The sequence below is a fragment of the Ictalurus furcatus genome, chromosome 10, assembly GCF_023375685.1.
Source record: "Ictalurus furcatus strain D&B chromosome 10, Billie_1.0, whole genome shotgun sequence".
NCBI lineage: Eukaryota > Metazoa > Chordata > Actinopteri > Siluriformes > Ictaluridae > Ictalurus > Ictalurus furcatus.
The window spans coordinates 27669646-27688912 of NC_071264.1; the positions used below are offsets into that span (position 1 = coordinate 27669646).

General features: G+C 44.6%; 1 protein-coding gene across 4 annotated transcripts in view; it reads right to left on the minus strand.

Annotated features, from left to right (window-relative positions):
* sbf2 (SET binding factor 2) overlaps positions 1 to 19267 on the minus strand; it is a 120540-nt gene that overhangs the window by 22688 nt on the left and 78585 nt on the right. For all 4 annotated transcript variants that reach the window (XM_053635194.1, XM_053635193.1, XM_053635192.1 and 1 more), the window contains 10 exons: positions 12754 to 12924; positions 12086 to 12363; positions 8623 to 8795; positions 8413 to 8486; positions 6093 to 6288; positions 5777 to 5904; positions 3718 to 3893; positions 3146 to 3276; positions 2857 to 3058; positions 897 to 1093 (listed from right to left, as the gene is read on the minus strand). In XM_053635194.1, coding sequence (XP_053491169.1) covers positions 897 to 1093; positions 2857 to 3058; positions 3146 to 3276; positions 3718 to 3893; positions 5777 to 5904; positions 6093 to 6288; positions 8413 to 8486; positions 8623 to 8795; positions 12086 to 12363; positions 12754 to 12924 — 1726 coding nt within the window. The remainder of the gene's footprint in view (positions 1 to 896; positions 1094 to 2856; positions 3059 to 3145; positions 3277 to 3717; positions 3894 to 5776; positions 5905 to 6092; positions 6289 to 8412; positions 8487 to 8622; positions 8796 to 12085; positions 12364 to 12753; positions 12925 to 19267) is intronic.

Sequence of the window (19267 nt, forward strand, 5' to 3'; positions counted from 1 at the left end):
AAGATGGAGTGAAAAATAAAAGGAAAGGTGGAGAGAGAGAGATGGTGAAATGGAGGGAGAGATGGAGGGAAAAAAGAGTGAAAAATAAAAGGAAAGGTGGAGAGAGAGAGATGGTGAAATGGAGGGAGAGATGGAGGAAAAAAAGAGTGAAAAATAAAAGGAAAGGTGGAGAGAGAGAGATGGTGAAATGGAGGGAGAGATGGAGAAAAAAAGAGTGAAAAATAAAAGGAAAGGTGGAGAGAGAGAGATGGTGAAATGGAGGGAGAGATGGAGAAAAAAAGAGTGAAAAATAAAAGGAAAGGTGGAGAGAGAGAGATGGTGAAATGGAGGGAGAGATGGAGAAAAAGAGTGAAAAATAAAAGGAAAGGTGGAGAGAGAGAGATGGTGAAATGGAGGGAGAGATGGAGAAAAAAGAGGGTGAAAAATAAAAGGAAAGGTGGAGAGAGAGAGAGAGAGAGAGAGAGGGGGAGAGAGAGAGAGAGAGAGAGTGAGCGAGAGAGGCACGAGTACATGTAGGACATTTGAAAAATAAAATACAGATACTAGAATACTTGCGGTTTCTTCTCTCTACATGCTTCATGAAGACTGCGTATCTTGGATGTTGACTAAAAGGTTTATGCGATGCTTATGAACGTGTTACGAATGCCCAGTGTAGGTACCCTTCAAATTAGGCCATTTATCATGGGGTTTTGACACGATCCTTACATACATTCACTAGTACTGTTTTATAAAACACGTGTGCGATGCTTATGAACGTGTTACGAATGCCCAATGAAGGTACCCATGGAATTATGTCACTTGTCTGTGTGAACGCAGAGTTATAACAATCCTACATCGGTCTATATGCAAGAAGGAGAGCGAGATGAAACCTTGTGGACGGGAATTCGTTTAAACACCTGTCGTGGAGGGGTTCTGCGACTTGAACAGTCCCACTACGCTCTTCCCGTGGAAGCCGCCGGCGCGCAGCAGCACGGCTTTGGTGCGAGGGTTTTTCCAGCTCAGGACAGGCAGCCGGTTATGTCTGTAGCAGCGTGCGACTTTCTGCAGACTGCCGTCCTGCACCGACTGAGGCACCACCAGCAGCCCGGGGTAACTGCGCACAACACAGAGATATAAACCAGTGGTTTCATTAACGGGGAAACAGCCGAGCTTACAAGGTTAAAAGATAAGAAGTTTACATCGCGTTGCATTTGAAGACGGCAGATCGGCTAATATCAGTCTACGACACCGCATCTAGCTGAATTCAGGTTTAATTTCACTTCGATTTTTTTTTTTGCAGTCCGCCGGTAACGAACAGCGGACTGATCAGTAATCTCGTGTTCAGATAAACGTTTATCATTGTTGTAAAACAGTGACGAATTAAGAAAGATTAGACACTCCTTGGGTTTGTGCGTCACGCCTGACTTAACCGTGTCTATCAAAGAAAGCCCGACAGGTCCAAAGTGCTGCAGCTCAAAATGCCAGTATCTAAAAACGCAAAGCTGCTTAAGACTCATTTTTACACTTTGTCCTTTTTCTTCCTTGGTCTTCATCATCCCTAATGTGTCTGATCCGGACGCACAAGTCCGTTAAGTCCAGAACGGATTTTATCTCGATTTAAATGAAATACTACATTCTTAAGAGTGGCACTGTTGTCCAATGCAAGTCATTAACAAACCATTTCAGGGCCTAACAGGCATTTTAATCCCGTACGATACAAGCTGGACGCTGTTTTCTAAACGGGCCAAGGCTAACCGGCTAGCTAGCTCTCAACTACTCCTTCATTCTTAGCGACAAACCACGCTGCGTACGCTTTAGACAACGTTTTGCTTGGTCCAGCTTCACCTTACACAATATAGATTCATTGTAAGGGCAAATATTTCCCACCTTTCCGTTAAGAAATAAAATGGAAGCATCCAAACTAAGATAAGGTATTAGGTAACAAGGCAACGACACACACTGGGTAGTCAATTCACGATCAGTTTTGTGTCGGGAGCGGGTGGGCGGGGGGCGGATGAATGCAAAGACAAGGCAACTCCGCGATATTCGTAGGGGCTTGCGATTTTTCTAAATTATTGCAGATTTTCTGTAGATTTGGGTCAAGAAGCGTCACGTGACGTCATCACAACGCGTATTCAGCCTCTTCGATTCACGTGCGTCGAACATGAGCACAGCTAAAAGCTCTCATTTACAGACAAACGTCACTGAAAGACCGCGCAGAACTATTCTGTGCCATTGCGATTTCGCCGATTTGAGTCTTTTTCCCGCAAAAAAAAAGTTAAAAAAAACTCTGCGAATTGCATATATGCATATATGTATATATATATTTATTTAAGTATGTATGTATGTATGTATGTATGTATTTATTTATTTATATAAAACCCTTTTTTTTTTAGTGGGGCGGCTGTGGCTCAGGTGGTAGAGCGGGTTGTGCACTAATCGTAGGGTTGGCGATTTGATTCCCGGCCCACGTGACTCAAAGTGTCCTTGGGCAAGACACCGAACCCCAAGTTGCTCCCGATGGCGAGTTAGCGCCTTGCATGGCAGCTCTGCTACCATTGGTGTGCGAGTGTCTGTGTGAATGGGTGAATGAGACACAGTGTAAAGCGCTTTGGATAAAAGCGCTATATAAGTGCGCCATTTACCTTTTTTTTTTTTTTTTTAGGAACGGGCTTGTGCAATCATTTTGTTCTTGTTTACGTCACTGAAACGGTCTATACAGATTAATATTACTTACTTGAGAAGTAAGCAATGTTTACAGTTTGCCTAATTCTTACTATTAATATTACCGTACTCATTTCCAAGCGTTCCGAAGGGGATAATCACTTCTACCGTTTAATCCACGGGCTAATCAAAGCCAGACGAGCGATCTCTGACCTGCGACAGAGCGAGTAGAGTCTGTTGACCGCCGTCACGCGGAACTGCTCTCCGCTTTTGGAGCGCGAGGAGCTGGCGGTGATGGTGCCCAGACCCAGTCTCTGGTAATCCCGGAAGCAGGCACGCTCCACCAGCTGCTCCATGGTGGACTTGTCCGAGGACTTCAGAGTGCTGCTGGAGGGCGGCTCGCCGTCGTCCGATACTGCGACACACACCGATAACGTCAGGTCGTGATCTCTGACCAGACCCCTTGACCTTCCCTTACCCAGAGCGACTCAAAGCAGCTCACCCGAGATGTCGTCGTCCTCGTTCCAGGTCATACGCGTACCTCTTTCGCTTTTCTTCTGCAGCGTGGACTGACGCCCCATGGTGATCTTACCTGCTCTCTTCGCTCCTTTTACGATGGTTTTGGAGAGCGTGCTGTCGAAAACAATAACAAAGTGATCATTTGAATGTTTTTTTCTTTCTTTTTTTTAAATTTTTTTTTAAAACGGTGACCCTATTAGCATGTATGTAAACAAGCTACTTATTTTTTTCTCTGTTAAGAAAATACAAAAGGCAGAATTTACTCTACTCAAGAGTTCTACTTAATAATCAGCAGTTCCTCAATTGGGTTGTTTTAAAGAAGAGACCTCTTTTTGTCTCTTGGCTCCCGCTTCAAAGGCTCGTAAATTCACAAGGCTAAAGTTTATCTAGATAGACTTGCTGTGGAGCCGATTTCACTGCAAACCGGAAGCGAATCCCTCGTTCACATCCTTCTCCCATTAAAGTGCAATGAGTTTTTCAGGGCACTTGCACCCTTTCCGAGACGTTCCGTACATAAACGTTCATCTATTTCAAGCTGCTATAATTTCGACTGACCGGAAACCCGTGTTCCTCTCCTTCTGCTTGGGCAGGAGAAGCTGCGGAGCCGTCTGTCCTGCCGCGAAGGCAAACGTGCTGAAGATGGACTGTGGGTAACGAATCCTCTGCAGGTGCTTCCTGAAGATCTCCACCATTTCAGAGGTCACTTCCTCGTCGAACGCCACCTTAATCAGCTAAGAGGCATCACAGCAGATGATCAGTCCCACTCGGGTCCACAAATGTTCTTACTCGATGATAAAACTGTTCCGTTAGTGAGATTTATCATTTCGAATTTCGTTTACTGCCAGAAATATTTCTCAGCTGCGGCCGGCACGCCACAATCTGTAAATAATCAATGGGAAATTTTTTGGAGACACACAACAGGCCTGGCTCGAAAATAGATGCTGTCAGTTTGGAAAGCCTTTCGTTCCCTGGGGATCTGCAGGGAAGGGATAGCTGGCCTCTGTGACCTTGTGTCTATACAATTTCCCTTACATTTCTATCTCTGTAGTCTTCAGTGGGATGCTCTGACAATACAGAGAGACACCCCGCCCCCCCCCAAGTGGATTGCCGTGCTTAATAAAGGTCTAATAATGCATCCCAGACAGCGCAGCACATTCACATCCACACATGGGCAAAGAGGCCCAAATGACCCGCGCTTTTATACGCAGCCCGGTGTTAGGAATGAGCCATAAAATCTTTATAGTACAAGAAAAACACAACACATGGGTCTGTAGCTTGGTTTATATGCAGCATAAAGCTACATAAAAAAAAATATATTTACATTTCACCTCCATAATAATCACAGTTTATGAAACAGAGATCTTTCAGTGCGTCAATCGCACAAACGAATTAGTTCCATACCGTCGTCAGTTATTCTATGATCACGCACACTGCGGGTCAAAAGTTTGTGGACACTCGACTGAACCGTTTCTCATGATGTTAAAAAGCTTTTGATCTGAAGGTGTGTGATTAAAGGTGGGAGATCCATGCCGTAGATGAAAATATAATCGTGCCGACGTATTCGTTTCTTTCATTAGAAAACGAACATTTTATTTATAAAAAATTCTTTTTTTTTTTTTTTAAACGCACGACTCGGAGCGAGATATTTCCGAAAGCAACGGATAAGAGTCCGGCGTCGGTGGGAACTCCTTTAATACTGTTTAAAAAGCATCTCGGGGAAATTCCTCAAGAAATCGGTCGAGAAAACGCCAAGAATACATTTCTGGGAATTCTCGGCGAAAAGCATGTCTACTTTGAAGATGCTAAAATATTAAATTATTTTGGATTTAAAAAAAAAAAACTTTTATCACAACATAATTCCCACAGTTCCATCTGTTACTCCAGAGTTTTGATGACTTTATTATTATTTTAAAATGTGGGGGAAAAAAAATAAAAATAAAGAATGAGTGTGTCTAAACTTTTGACCGGTAGTGTACTCAAGTCCAGAATTATTGGCCCCCCTCATAAGAAAGGGGGGGGGTGGAGGAGAATGACCGTACGTGATGAAACAAAACATCTTTTTCCATTTGTATTATATCATCCAAATTTCCTGAAGATAATGGGAAGAAGAAAAGCCAGTTCTCGGATTCTTTATTAGAACGTCCTTCACGTCATCATGCCAATACTATGTGTTCAGAATTACTGTCATCCCTGGTACTTATTCATCAGCAAAACAAACAAAAAAAAAAGAGAAAAATGTTTAAAATGATCAAAAATGAACTTTTAAGATGATAAGGCTGAATAAACGGCTAACCTGTGCAATCATCCAATCCTATGTTTTTCTCAAAAGTGTGGTAAAATTATTGACACCACCCTTAAGACGCCCCTAAATGCTAACAAACCCCAAACATTTAGAGTATTTTAAAGTCAGTCTCAGCCTGCAGGAACTCCCGTGTGACCGTGACTTATTTCCCTGGTGTATAAACAAAAGGTTGCGCACACGTAAAAAAAAAAGAATTTTTTTAAATAAATAAAAAATGTTTTTTTTTTTTAAAAAATCCATCAACAAAGGGAAAAACGAAAATTTTTAACACAACATCTTTACCACTTCTCAACCTTTCTGTGACTGTAATACCTGGAAGGAGGCAGATCTAAGCTGCAGGCCTTCTTGCATGTTCTGCTGAAGCTGGATCTGAACGGTGATCTTTTTGTCTTTAGTCAGTGTGGACACTGGAAAACTTCTAATCACAGGCTGCTCGCCGACTACTCAAACACACACACACACACGTTGATAAACACTACATCGTAAAGATAGGACAAGTGTAAGGCAGCAAGTATCATAATCAGCATTATGTTCTAAATATAGTGCTACTGTCACGATAAGCCCTCCACAAAGTGCACATTGTTCCAGAAACCTGATAAGAGAGTAGCTCGTGAGGGTTGGCTCTGACCTAAAGGATCATGAGGAGTGCCTTTGAAGATGATGCGGTAGGTAGTGAGGAAGAGCGCCCCCTCCGCGGGCAGCACGTGAGGCCCTCCCAGAAGTCCTCCCGTCGCGTCCTCTCGTCCATCGGCGTCCAGGACAACCCTCAGCCCCTCGCTTACCAACTCCTCTCCGGGGAGCATCGTAGGCCGAAGGATCTTTGGCTGTAAAGATAGATAGAAAAGTTTATGATAACCTTGTGTAAAAAAAAAAAAAAGAAAAAGACGTGATTTCCATCTATCGCGGTATTAAAAAGCACTCAAGCCTTCAGTGGAAAAAAACAAACACCGTATTTATCACATTAACGTTACAACCTGAAAAAAAAGATAACCTAACTAGCACGACAGTGTTGTTGAGTTTAACAACGAGTCTCTTCAGTGAAGACACAGACCAAGAGTTCATGCTGTCCGTTAAAGCGACTTTACACGGACGGTTTATAAACACGACTCGATCCTTATGGTCTGACGTCGACATGTTCGGAGACCCCAAACGCTCGGGTTCTCTGTTGCCTGTAAATAACGTCGCCCGAACGATCCGGTCATGTTTACACTGTCCAGATCACTGAAGAGGTAGTGTGCGTCCGGGCGCTAGCAGCTCGCTCTGTTCTCTGTCCCTATCCAGCTCATTAAGAAATATGTGAGCAAAAGAACAAAGGGCGAGTTTGTCAAACGAGACTCTCGTCTATTGTAAGAATTTCGGGGTTATCGGGAAAGAACGACCTTCTCTTGTAAAAGCTCAGGTTTTTGAAAGCCGGAGCCGGCGGTCTCCGTGGGTCTGCGAGACCGGTGGAGAAACGGCTGCGATGACAGGAACCTTGGAAGAACCTCTGAGCGCTCTCGCATCACACAGCGGAAACGGAGGTCGTTATGAGGTCCCTTACGAGTCCCTGTTGGCCTTGAAACACACACATCAATTTCTGCCAATCCGGCATTTTCTCTTCGTCCCCAAACAGCTCGCTGAGGTCAGAACAGGCATACGGACAGACGGGAGAAATTAGAACACACTCATTCATCGCTAGCGTCTCTGTTTTGCAGGGGGAAACATATGCGATTTTATAGCGTGCTAATGATAAATATCAAGGTAAATGGTCTGCACTGCTCTTATATAGCGCTTTTTTTTAACCGTAGCGGTTCTACAAAGTGCTTTACACTGGTTCTCATTCACCCATTCACACACACTCACACACCAGTGGTAGCAGAGCTGCCATGCAAGGCGCTAACTTGCCATCGGGAGCAACTTGGGGTTCAGTGTCTCACCCAAGGACACTTCGGTATGTGGAGTCACGTGGGCCGGGAATTGAACTGCCAACCCTACGATTAGCGGACAACCCGCTCTACCACCTCTACCAAGCCCCCCCCCCCCCCCGCCTCCCATTATACCCCAGTGCAGCTGTGTTGAGATGAAGTGACGTTTATTTAACATTTACGGAAGGAGTCTCCAGTGTCAGCACTCGGTACCAGCCAGATGTAAAGCTATAATGTTTACGACATCTTCCCGGCTGAGGAGTTTACGCTTGGTGTGGTTCCTCGATAATGAGACGAGCTGCGTTTTTTTTTTCTTCCAAGCAAGGTTCACGTTTCGTGGACATTCCGCAGCATCAGGTGTAATTATAAATGGATAAAAAGTACGACGTGCCGTCCTTTAATAAAGATAAACTCCTAACCTTGGCGAACATGAATAAAAACGCCTCGTGACATGCTGTTATAGGAAAACAATCAACTTCGGAGTAACTGTAAAGTAACTCCTTTTCATCACACCTCCCTGTCACTGATTACTTTCCTATAACAGGAGGCCCCCCCGAGATGTTGTATTTTGTATTCTGCGCACACATTCCCAGCCTGAAGTCTTGCATTGAGAAAAATGTAGCAAAAAAGTTAGTATTCGTAATTTCCAAACGACTAAAAAGGTACCAAACAAAGTAAAGACCGAATGACCGTGCAAGTTAAGTTCTTAAAAGTATATCAACTTTTCTATCAGGTTTCTTCAAATTATCACAAGTCCGTGTTGGTCCGTTCTGTTTTAACGGCCTCCCACTGATCCGTGTTTCAAGTGTATTGACGTGAACCGGGTCTTAACTTTAAATGATCTGCAAAAGCCCCGTTTTTCTCCCCCCCCCCGCGGCGGAGTGTACAGCATGCTCGCTCAGGCATGTAATAAATCCAGAAATTTACTCTCAGAGATCTGAGAGTTTTAAAATAGAAAGTGTCTGGATAAACTCGACATCAGTACGTGACACGGCCAAGACGACGCGGTATAGATCACGATTTTAACATGAACACCATGCTCACCTTCTGGATGGGTGGAAGTCTCCTGCTTTCCCTATGAACAGCCTCCAGAGTCTCCATTTGGATAGCCACGATGCCTAAACACACACGATAATATTATATATATATACACATATATATATGACATTACATCAGTACATGTCTATTATGTTGCTGTTGTGCTCGAAGCGATAATTATGACACACGAGCCTCTTTTCCTTTAAGCTCCTTTACCTGGAATCATACTGTGCAGGTTCTTGATGTGGTCCTGGGTGACTCCGCTCTCGGTGCACACCTTGTCGATGAAGCGAGTGATGAACCTCACCACCGAGTTAGCGATGTCGCTGTTCTCCGAGTCTTCGAATCCGCTCTCCGTGTCGAAGCTTTCCGCAACGCTGCCGGCGATGCTGTGATATCGACATCGCACCATTTAATTGTACTATCCCTGAGACGGTCTATTCTCATTAGACCGACGTAACAATATTATCAACGATTAAATCGCTTGCGGGCGTGCTGCTATAGAAACAATATCGACAATGGGGAGGGTGTAATGAAGCATGAGTTGATACGTTTCCAGTAAACTGGAGTTTTATTCCCCTTAAACCACAGCAATTAGATTTTCTTATTTAATAAACGAACATACCGTTTTATACGTCTATTTAATGTTGTGGAAACAAGTTCTTCTTTTCTCTTATGGTGGAGCAGCAATACACTTATACACTTACGCTAACATAAACTTCTCTGTCCTGAAGACATTCCCCTGTCGTAAAACTTCCAGCTGTTACAACGTGCTAACACTGGAGACTCCTTCTATCCATCCATCCATTTTCTATACCGCTTATCCTGCGCGGTGGAGCCTGGAGCCTATCTCAGGGAACTCGGGGCACGAGACGGGGACAAGCGGGCGACCCGTCGCAGGATACAATCGCACACACGTTCACACACTACGGACAATCTGAAAATAACAATCCACCTACAGCGCATGTCTTTGGACTGGGGGAGGAAACCCTGCAAACTCCACGCGCACTGGACGGAGGCGGGATTCGAACGCCCGACGCCGACGGTGTGAGGCAAACGTACTGAGCACTAATGAGGGGTGTCCACAAGTGCCTGCACGACATGTTGGAAAGATAACGTATTAGAACCGGTGCATTCGTATAAACCTGCACTCCTGTCAGAGCTGCTGTTATAGAAGACAGCTCCTAACCAATCAGAATGGAGAATTCAACAACGTCGTGGTGTAAAAGATTAACATGAATAACACGAGTGTTCTCGTGACTGTCACGATAGCGATTCGATACGGTATGTACGATAACAACTTGGGTCACGTGGTAAGAATTTTATGGCTGGTGTTATGAAATATACTACACGTTTTATAATGGTCACAATTCTAAAATTAAACCTCTCATGCTTTTTTAACTGCTCGTGTGTAAAAAGTTTACACACGCAAGTCTCTGGGCTTCTATTGTAGCGTGAGGTGTAGGAATGGTGTATAGTTCGCTGCTTATTGTTTGTTCTGTGTGTAACTGCTGCTCCTGCTGCTTTCGGGTCGTCCTGCAACTCTTTTCACGTGACTGCTTGCTTCTCTCTTACCTTCCTTATCAGTGGTGCACCTGTCGCCGTGGTTCCACGAACCAAATGTACCGACAGCGATACTGGTCTTAGCTATGACTCTGCAGCTTTTGCTATTAGAGCGTTATTTAATGTTGTCCTTGAGAACTTTAGGAAGCTCCTTCACCTTCAATGTGATCAGTAACCTTGCTGCCATGGCGATGTCTTTTATAACGACATCAGGAGCAATTTGCACTTGATGAGGATTTTTGCAGAACTTGATTATACGTATATATTTACATTACCGGTCAAAAGTCAAACTGTGGAGCGAAATATTCCGAAAAGCAGCCGATAAGAGTCCGGCGTCGGTGTGAACTCCTTTAATCCTGTTTAAAAAGCATCTCGGGGAAATTCCTTAAGAATCCGGTCGAGAAAACGCCAAGAATACATTTCTGGAAATTCTAGGCAAAAAGGGCGTCGACTTTGAAGATGCTAAAATATTCAATTATTTTGATTTTCGATTTTTTTATCACAACATAATTCCCATAGTTCCATCTGGGTTACTCCAGAGTTTTTGATGACTTTATAATTATATATATACACACACATACATACACACACACACACACACACACACACACGCACATACTGGAGCGTCCAAATACTTTTTCCTCGTCACGTTCTTTTCTTAAACGTATCTTTTGTTTACGAATACATACTTGCTTGTTCATAGCTACAAGTACAAAAGCATAGGACATTACACAACGAATAAATGACAGGTAGCTTATTAATATGCTCCATTATGCTGCCATAGATTTATCAACAACAAAAGTGCAAGTTGCAATCTTTTAGAAGAAACAAAGTATTTCAGAGTGGTTATTAACACCTATTTTCTCAGCGTTATTACAGCTGTCATAACATCCACAAGGGGGGGACGTCCACGTGACGACAAACATTATGACAGCAATCGTGAGAATGAGCTGTAACGGCAGCGTGACACTTTTTCTACAATATAACTGACGGCGTATGAGACCTTAATGACGTGGAGGTCTCGGTCTTACGATGCAGGGTGCAAATCAAGCGTTAGCCAGCGTTTTGATTTTATGACTGAACTGTAAACACTGTTTAAACCCCGAGGCTAAAAGTGTAACAGACTATTTCCTCCCTATAATGTAGAATGTTTTCCTCCCTTTAATACAGCAAAAGCAGTCCAAAAAAAAAACAAACAAAAAAAAAAAAAACCACGGTCATTTGGCCATGCATATAATCTGACGCCAAAATTTACTGCAACGTCCGTTTCAGGAAGCAACACTGATGTAATTGCGGAAAAAACAAACAAAAAAAAACCAAAACATGCTAACTATGTGAACAGATGGAAATTCACACAAAGCCAAGAGCAGAGTTTGCCCAAGTTTAAAATGTGCCGTGCTCTCGGGTTTAGGAGAGTGATGTACCCGACACGTCCGCTCTTTAAGCTCCAGTACAAGAGAAATCGAGTAGCGCTGAGAGCTCCCAGTGTGTATGAGGAACTAATGTGTTTTCAAAAAGGCTACTGTGCAGCCTGGCAAGAAGGACTGGAAAAAAAAAAAAAAAAAAAGAAAGAAAGAAAGAAAACAAAACCTGGCTCTGGAGATATCGATTTGGCTCGTCTTTATCCACTTTATGCGCAACATTCCCCACAAGTCGCACGTATTATCGTGACTACAAAGCTCCGGGGTTCCCCGGCATTGTTGTTTTTGGTTGTGCCTGAGTGCTCGGTGTGCACTGGGCCAGAACATCAGAAGAAGATCTCACCCACTCTGCTGCGGCAGCTGCGCCAGCTGGAGGAGGTGGAGAGGATATGGCACAGGAGTGGATCTCTAGAATACACACGGTGTTGAGACGACGCCCCGGGAGCTGTCAGCGCCTTCCTTAGAACGGACTCGTTTATGGAAAAGAAGCATGATCCTGCCCTAGAATAACACTTGGCTCTAGCATAGGGCTAATTTAATTCGATTTAATTGGCCGCTGGAGGTCGGGGAGTTATTTTAACAGACTTGCATCACCACTTTCCAGACTGGCGACTCGTCTTAAATGACAACCGGTGGACTGTAAATAAACGAAAACGCCACTGTTTTTCACCACACACCGACTCTAGAGGCCTTGCCTGTTGGTGACGATGCTGTTGCTGCAGCTCTCCCAGTCGGCTGCAGGCGGAGCCGTGCGGAGCAGCTTGTTCTTGCTGGCGTCCAGAGGCACGAGCAGGTAGACCATGAGGCTGGCGTAGTGGATGGCCTGGCTGAACACCGTGCTCTCTTCGCTCTTTATCAGCTCCAGCTGTTTCTCCTTGCTAAGGCCGGGCCACGCGCGCAGCTGCTCGGCTGCCAGGTCCATAGCTGTCCGCTCCGATCGGGCGGGGGCCGGAACCGAAGAGGAACCTGGATCCTGATGGACCCCAAGCAGAAAGACAGATCGTGAGAAAGTGAAAAACCGGAAAGAGGTTGTCAAGCTCTCAAGCTATGTACAGGTTTTTGAGACTTGTTTCTGAGTAACTATGAATATGCAATTGCAGCTACGTGGCAATTTCCACCAGCTCAAAATCGCAAGTGTTGATTCATCAAATTTTGTCGCGCCGCACAGGAGCGCTGTCATTTCATCATCATTATCAGCGAGCGAGCGAGCGAGCAAGGTACAAGACAGTTCTTCGAGGTGCTTCGCATCTCTAGAAACATTTATCGAATGATAACATCACAAACGAATATCCCGGGTTTAAACAGGATTTATTTATCGAATTAGTATTTTTTTTCCGAAGCAAACCCTAATCTCCTTAATTACCTTGAGTCGGGCTGTGAGGAGGTGTTTCTCCTCCGGGGCGTTGAGGTACAGGTCCCTGATCTGGTTCTGCACCTCGGAGTAGAACGTGGTCTCCCAGAATTGCTGACTGGTCCAGATGGGGTGCTCCTGCACGCACGTGTAGGCAAACTGGTTCACACCTGGGGCCAGTTTCTGCATGCAAGTAATAAAACAAAATTAGTAAAACGCACGCACTTTTGATCCCTGGCATGCCGCTTTAATCCACTACATATCAACCAACAAATACAAAACGCGGCGTGCTATAACTCGCCAAAGCGACGAGTCACTCATAAAGGAGATCGAGGAGAAAAGACGAAAACATTGCGAGGCTGCCAAGGGCTTCAGAGCGATCCATCAGTCTCGGTGGTTATAATTTTCTCATCAGCGCGTACAAAAAAAAAAAAAAAGAAAGAAAGATGTGTAAGAGAACAGGCGTCACTCCTGAAGTGTATTTTTAAAAACCGGTTCTGGTGTGTTGTTGTTTTTTTTTTTTAAATCAGATGCGTATCATCGTAAAGATTTGGCCAAGACACAATAAAGCTCGACTATAACGACGATTCCCAGCCCACGTGACTCCACATGCCGAAGCGTCCTTGGGCAAGACATTGAACCCCAAGTTGCTCCCGATGGCGAGTTAGCGCCTTGCATGGCAGCTCTGCTACCATTGGTGTGTGAATATGTGTGTGAATGGGTGAATGAGACACAGTGTAAAGCACTTTGGAAAAAAGCGCTATATAAGTGCGGACCATTCTGACAGCACGTCGGGACCAAAAAGTATCCGTCCGTCAGGTTTCCGATTCGAACTGTAAAACGTTTAGCGATTTTATGCACGGCGACGTTAAACGCGCTAAAGAGCTCGGCCTCTCTTAAAAAGTTCTGCCGTCCTCGTGACTGTTGTCATGAGCTGCGGCTCAACCTGGAAAACTCCGACCGTGAATTCAACGGTATTTGCTAATCTCGAAAATCCAGAATGCTGCTCTGCGGAACAGAGCGTCGTGTAGGTTCGAAGGTGACGTGAGACAAACACTTCCTATAATAGGAATACCCGTTAGTACTAGTACTCAATAACAGTCTAGAACAGTATACGTGTTTGAGATTGGACGCTACACGATACTATACTCGTGCGGTCGAGATAGTCGAAAAGACTAAAATAGCGTGGTTTGTCTGAATTACTAGCACACGAAATCCATCATGGATATTTTGAAGATTCGTTTGCGATACAAAACAAAACAAAAGAGGAGAAACAGTACATCAAAGCGACCCTGAGAGTACATGGGGTCATGGCCGCTAGTTTGGGAACCCCCGAGTTTCGCCGTATGTGGGAACAGGAACCTGTTTCACGGAGGTTCCACAACAGCGCAACAGTGATTGTTACTATAAACTGATGAAAGAGCGTGACGCATCGTTTAATTTAATTGGGATTGTTGGTAAACTGCTGTGGAATAAGTGGGATAAAATAGAAGAATGAGCTATTTTTGGGGTCGCACATGCGCAACACTGCGTCGGGCCGCGTCACGCCACCACTGGTGAGTATTTATTTCTTATACATCTGACGAAAAGTCTTTATAAGATCAACTTACTTCCAAAATTTCAACAGTTTGAAAAAGAAAAAGAAAAAATCGTCGCACGGTCAGGCCGAAACGAGGCCGAAGTTCATTTTCCAAGCCTGCATGATGATGACTAATCATTCTTCTTCCATTAGATGGCAATCCCAATCCCCTAATAACTAAACTGCAGAAGCGACACTGTACGGAGACGTACGCGTTCTTCCTCAACTTTCCTTTCCATCACTGGGAGTTCAGATCAAGCGCCTTTTGTTTAAATAGTTTACGTCGCTTCACACTGTCTGGAACGTTGGATGTACTGTATATTGCGCCATTAACCATCGGACGCGGTGTCGTCGGGGGAACCCGAGGACCGCTCGCTGCGAGGGAAGACGAATCCAGAGCGATCTGGCCGTGTTCTGCTCTCCGAGTCGAGTGATGAGACGTGATTAGTTGCTGCTCCCGGCTCCTGAGGATTAACATTAGAACGCGTTAAGAGGAAAGATGGTGGGAGTTTTGTTTTAGCGGGCAGCACACCAGGAGAGGAGCTATCCCGGCTCTTCGTCATCACGTAGCGGACGTCTGAATGCCTCTTGTCCTGCTACAGATGTGATCGAGTCAAGATGACCTTCTTCAGTCACACAGCCTCCAGTTGTTTGGGGAATGAGGAGAGCGTGTATTATCGCCAGCAAAAAAGGAATGCCGAAAACATGCAGGGGAAAAAAAAAAAAAAAAAAAAAAAAAAAAGGATAACCGCAGGCTAACAAAGAAAGAAAGAAAGAAAGAAAGAAAGAGCGAGACGACGAGTGTGTTTTACAGTAAACGTGTGATTTGTGTGATTAAGTGAAAGGAATGCATTGTTTAGCCCTGAGAGACTTGAGTCTCTCTAAACAATGAATCACTAAATTGTAAGTATTTTTGCACTAGCCTGGTTTATACGCTGCTGAATTAAAGGAAGAGTCCACTTTGCTTCATCCTAATCTCTATCTACTGGATCTGTAGCGTATTTTCTGTTACCACAAACAAGAATTTCCCGGCAGCTGAGACCGCTAACAGAGACCCTGTTTACTCCAAACTCACCTACAGTGGAGGTCAAAGGGCGGTTGTTGGCTTCGTTTTCAGATAAACCGATCAAATCTACGCTTTACGGTCGAGTTAGGTGTGCGCGGTTAGGGTTCGATACCACAACTGCGTACTCGGACATAAGCGGCATTCAGGAGTTACGCACGCGTTGCAAACCAGACTTCAAATAAAACGAATGAAAAGTATCGTCCCTTTACAGTTCTTCAGAATCTTAATTGGAGACATCGTTTACCTCAGGGATTTTATCTCGAGGAAGTTCTTTCGTGCTTTTATGTCCATTTGTTACATCCGACAGCTAATTTTGGACAAAACCCTATTTCCTTCTTCAGTCCGTATTTTCTAGCCTTAAAATTTATTCTAAAACCAAGCACACGTGGTCAAAGCTGGTGGTCCACAGGCTTCTGAGAAAACTCGTTTCGGACACGAGGCGAAAGGACGAATGTGCGCGAATTTACATTTACGTTTATCCATTTAGCGGATGCTTTTATCCGAAGCGACTTACAAATGAGGGAATACAAGCGAAGCGACATATCAAGCGGAGAACAATACAAGTAGTGCTACCATACGAGATTTATAATTGAGTTCTAGAGAAGCAACGTGCGCAGAGTCGAGGTATAAGCGCCAGAGTAAGGTTGTTTTTTATTTTATAAATTTTTTTAATAATGTGGGGGTTGGCGTTTTAGGGGTTAGTTAGGTGCTCACGGAAGAGGTGGGTCTTTAGCTGTTTTTTTGAAGATGGTGACAGATTCCAGATTGAGGTTGGAAGTTGGAGGTTGGAAGTGTGAAGGTTCTGGAAAGGGACCTCGAGCCACGCTGAGTGGGAACTACTAAGCGTCGGTCGCTAATCGAACGCAGATCGCGTGAGGGAACGTAAACCTTCAGGAGAGAGTTGAGGTAGGGGGCGCTGTTCCAGACAAGGTCTTGTACGTGAGCATCAAGGCCTTGAATTTGATACGCGAGGCTACAGGACGTCAGTGGAGGGAGATGAAGAAGGGTGTGACATGGGTTCTTCTGGGCTGGTTGAAGATGTAAATATTGATGCGGCTTCTGTAAAGTCACCAACTCTGAATACTTCCCAAAATTCCCAAATTAATCCTTTCCAAAAGTTCAACTGGATACAGATTAGGCTGAAAAATCGCATCGCATCTCTTTAACACTAACACCACTTTAACGCTTATCCAATCTGAATAAACTCCTTATGTGTTTAACCGGGTGCCTGCCCGCGGTGCTGACGAGCAGAATTAAATACGCTGTGCTGCAAAATATTTGTGTCTAGGAGCACTAAAAGCCATCTTGATCCAAACAACGCGTTTACAGCTATGACAGCTGACAAACAAACCTGTGCAACAAGGACAACGGGTTGACGTATTACGGATTCCACCGACAAGCGCGGCCTGAGCAAAATGACTCCAGGACATGTTGGAAATCGCAGCTTGGACGTCGCGCCAATGCAAAAGTAAACACCGAGAGGTCAGGAACTGGACAGCTCGAGGCACGCAGGAGTCAGAGGAGCAAGTCGCTGTGTCTGCTTTGAGGATATAACAGCTTGAAAAACAAAACCTTCAAATCCCCTGCTGCACAAACTGTGACCGAAAGAATGCAAACAATCGTACTGCGCCAGCTAAAGGTCGGAGATCGCCGATGCGGAGTCTGGAGCTCCACACCGGTCATGTCTAAATCGTTTTTCACTCACGGATCTGGTCTAAATCGTTCTGCGTCCTGACAGTCTGTGTGCACACGTGGCAAATATGTGGAATTTCGTCCGCATCGACCGCCTCGAGATACACGACGCGTGAAAATGCTTACCCTTCATTTTGTTTGTGCTGCATTTACACTAAGCTGAATCTGCATACGTTCGACCTTTTGTGAAATCCAACTGTGTGTTAATAATTAACGTGACCTTGGTTATCTACAGTGAAAAGAAAAACAGATGTGAAAACCGAAGGATTGCTCGTCCGCAACGAAACGTCTGAAACCGCTTACGTCCCTGTACCGTGCATGCGTAAAAACGTCACAAGCGGTTTTTTCCACACCGCGTCATTTCCGTCAGGCGTTTATTTACTTTCCGTCTCCTTGAACTGATGCGAATATGAATCGATTTGACTCTGAAGGTTGTACAAAGTGACGGTAATCGTTAACAACGCGATCGAACTGGACAGCAGGCACGACGGCTGCACTGCGACGTCGTCCACCATCTTGTTCGTTTTGTGTTGAATGTGAAGGTCACGTGACTAAAAATACCTCGTTGCTTTTGAATAGCTCCGTTTTCTAAAACGCGAAAACGGCGTTTTCGTTGATCAGTTTTTCTGCTTGGGAGACAAAAACGCTGTCTCGGTGTGGACAGGAGGCCAAAACGTAGAGAAAAGGACGCGTTTTCGAATTTATCCGGATTAACGTGGATGTTCGGAGGCTACAGCATGGGGATTGATGAGGACGCTACCACCTGAAGTACCACGGAAATGGTTTTGGACCTCAATTCCACATGGACGTTCTCGCTGTGGTTGCTGGAACTACGGCTGCTGCGATGGCCTTGGGACTGCAATTACCGCATGCAGTTTTACACTCAAGTCTCCTTTAGTGATCAGTGGACTAGTTCAACAAACATAATGAACTTTCTTTTACTCTCACACTATCCGGTGTGACCCAGATGTGGACGGGTTCCCTTCTGAGTCTGGTTCTCCTCAAGGTTTCCTCCTCGTATCATCTCAGGGAGTTTTTCCTCGCCACCGTCACCTCCGGCTCGCTCAATAAGGATAAATTCACACACTTAAAATCTCCATCCCGTGTTTATATGTTTCTGTAAAGCTGCTTTGAGACAATGTCCGTCGTAAAAAGCGCTCTACAAATAAAATTGAATTGAACTGAACGTGTTCGTGGGCTAGTGCGGTTCCAGTATGTTTTACATACCTTGGTGATGCGTAGACACAACAAACCTCTCGAGCTAACAGATGTTACAGTGTACATCTGGAAAAACTCCTGCGCTCGACCTGACGTTTTTGTGTGTTCAATAACAAATGTTTTATCATATCGAGACTTGTGACACTATTCCTGCTATTTTCCACAAACATAATGTTCATGTGAGTCATTCCGGTCGATGTTATGGGGGTGGGTTGTTACTGAGCAATTGAGTACATAATGACACAAATTAAAGGCCATAACCGGCATTTTTCCTTCTAATCTACATACCAGAGGAAAATAACACACTTTACATGATCACTCTGAAAACACACCGATTCGGAGGCATCTTAAATCATATTTCAAGGCCAAAACAAACCTGTGAGGTTGCTTCCACAATAGGCGTCATTAACTGTAAATAGTTGGCCATTTCTTTTTTTTTTTTTCCAAGTCGATCTTTGGAAACTCTGCTGTGATCAATGGGGGGGAAGGGGGGAGTAGCCTTTGGCTATGCTTAAAAAAAAAAGAAAATCCTTCCCAACCTTATGAGACATGAAATCTCTGTGTCGAAAGGCTAAGCAGTTTCTATAGCGAGTTAAAAACAATCTCAAAATAATCTCGCAAGTCCAGAGGTTTAAACAGTTGCCTGGGTGTTGAAGTGCTTCCTGTGCACTATGGCATACAGACCTTGACCACAGAGAGTAACAAGGAAAGATGACAAAGCTCCAGAAGTCTGCCAAGCTCGCTCGGCAAACCTGGTGAGAGGTTAAACCGCATGAGCTGATACGTTTACAGCACACACAAACAGCGGGTGGCTGCGGCGGAGGCGCTGACATTCTAACATTCTATGAGTCGCTGAACGTCATAAAACTGGGACGCAGCTCTGGAGTCGAGGTCCCAGCGTGAGCAAAAATAACATACAAAAATGATTTTACTGCCTAATTATCTACTTTAAATATTTGGACACGCTGGGA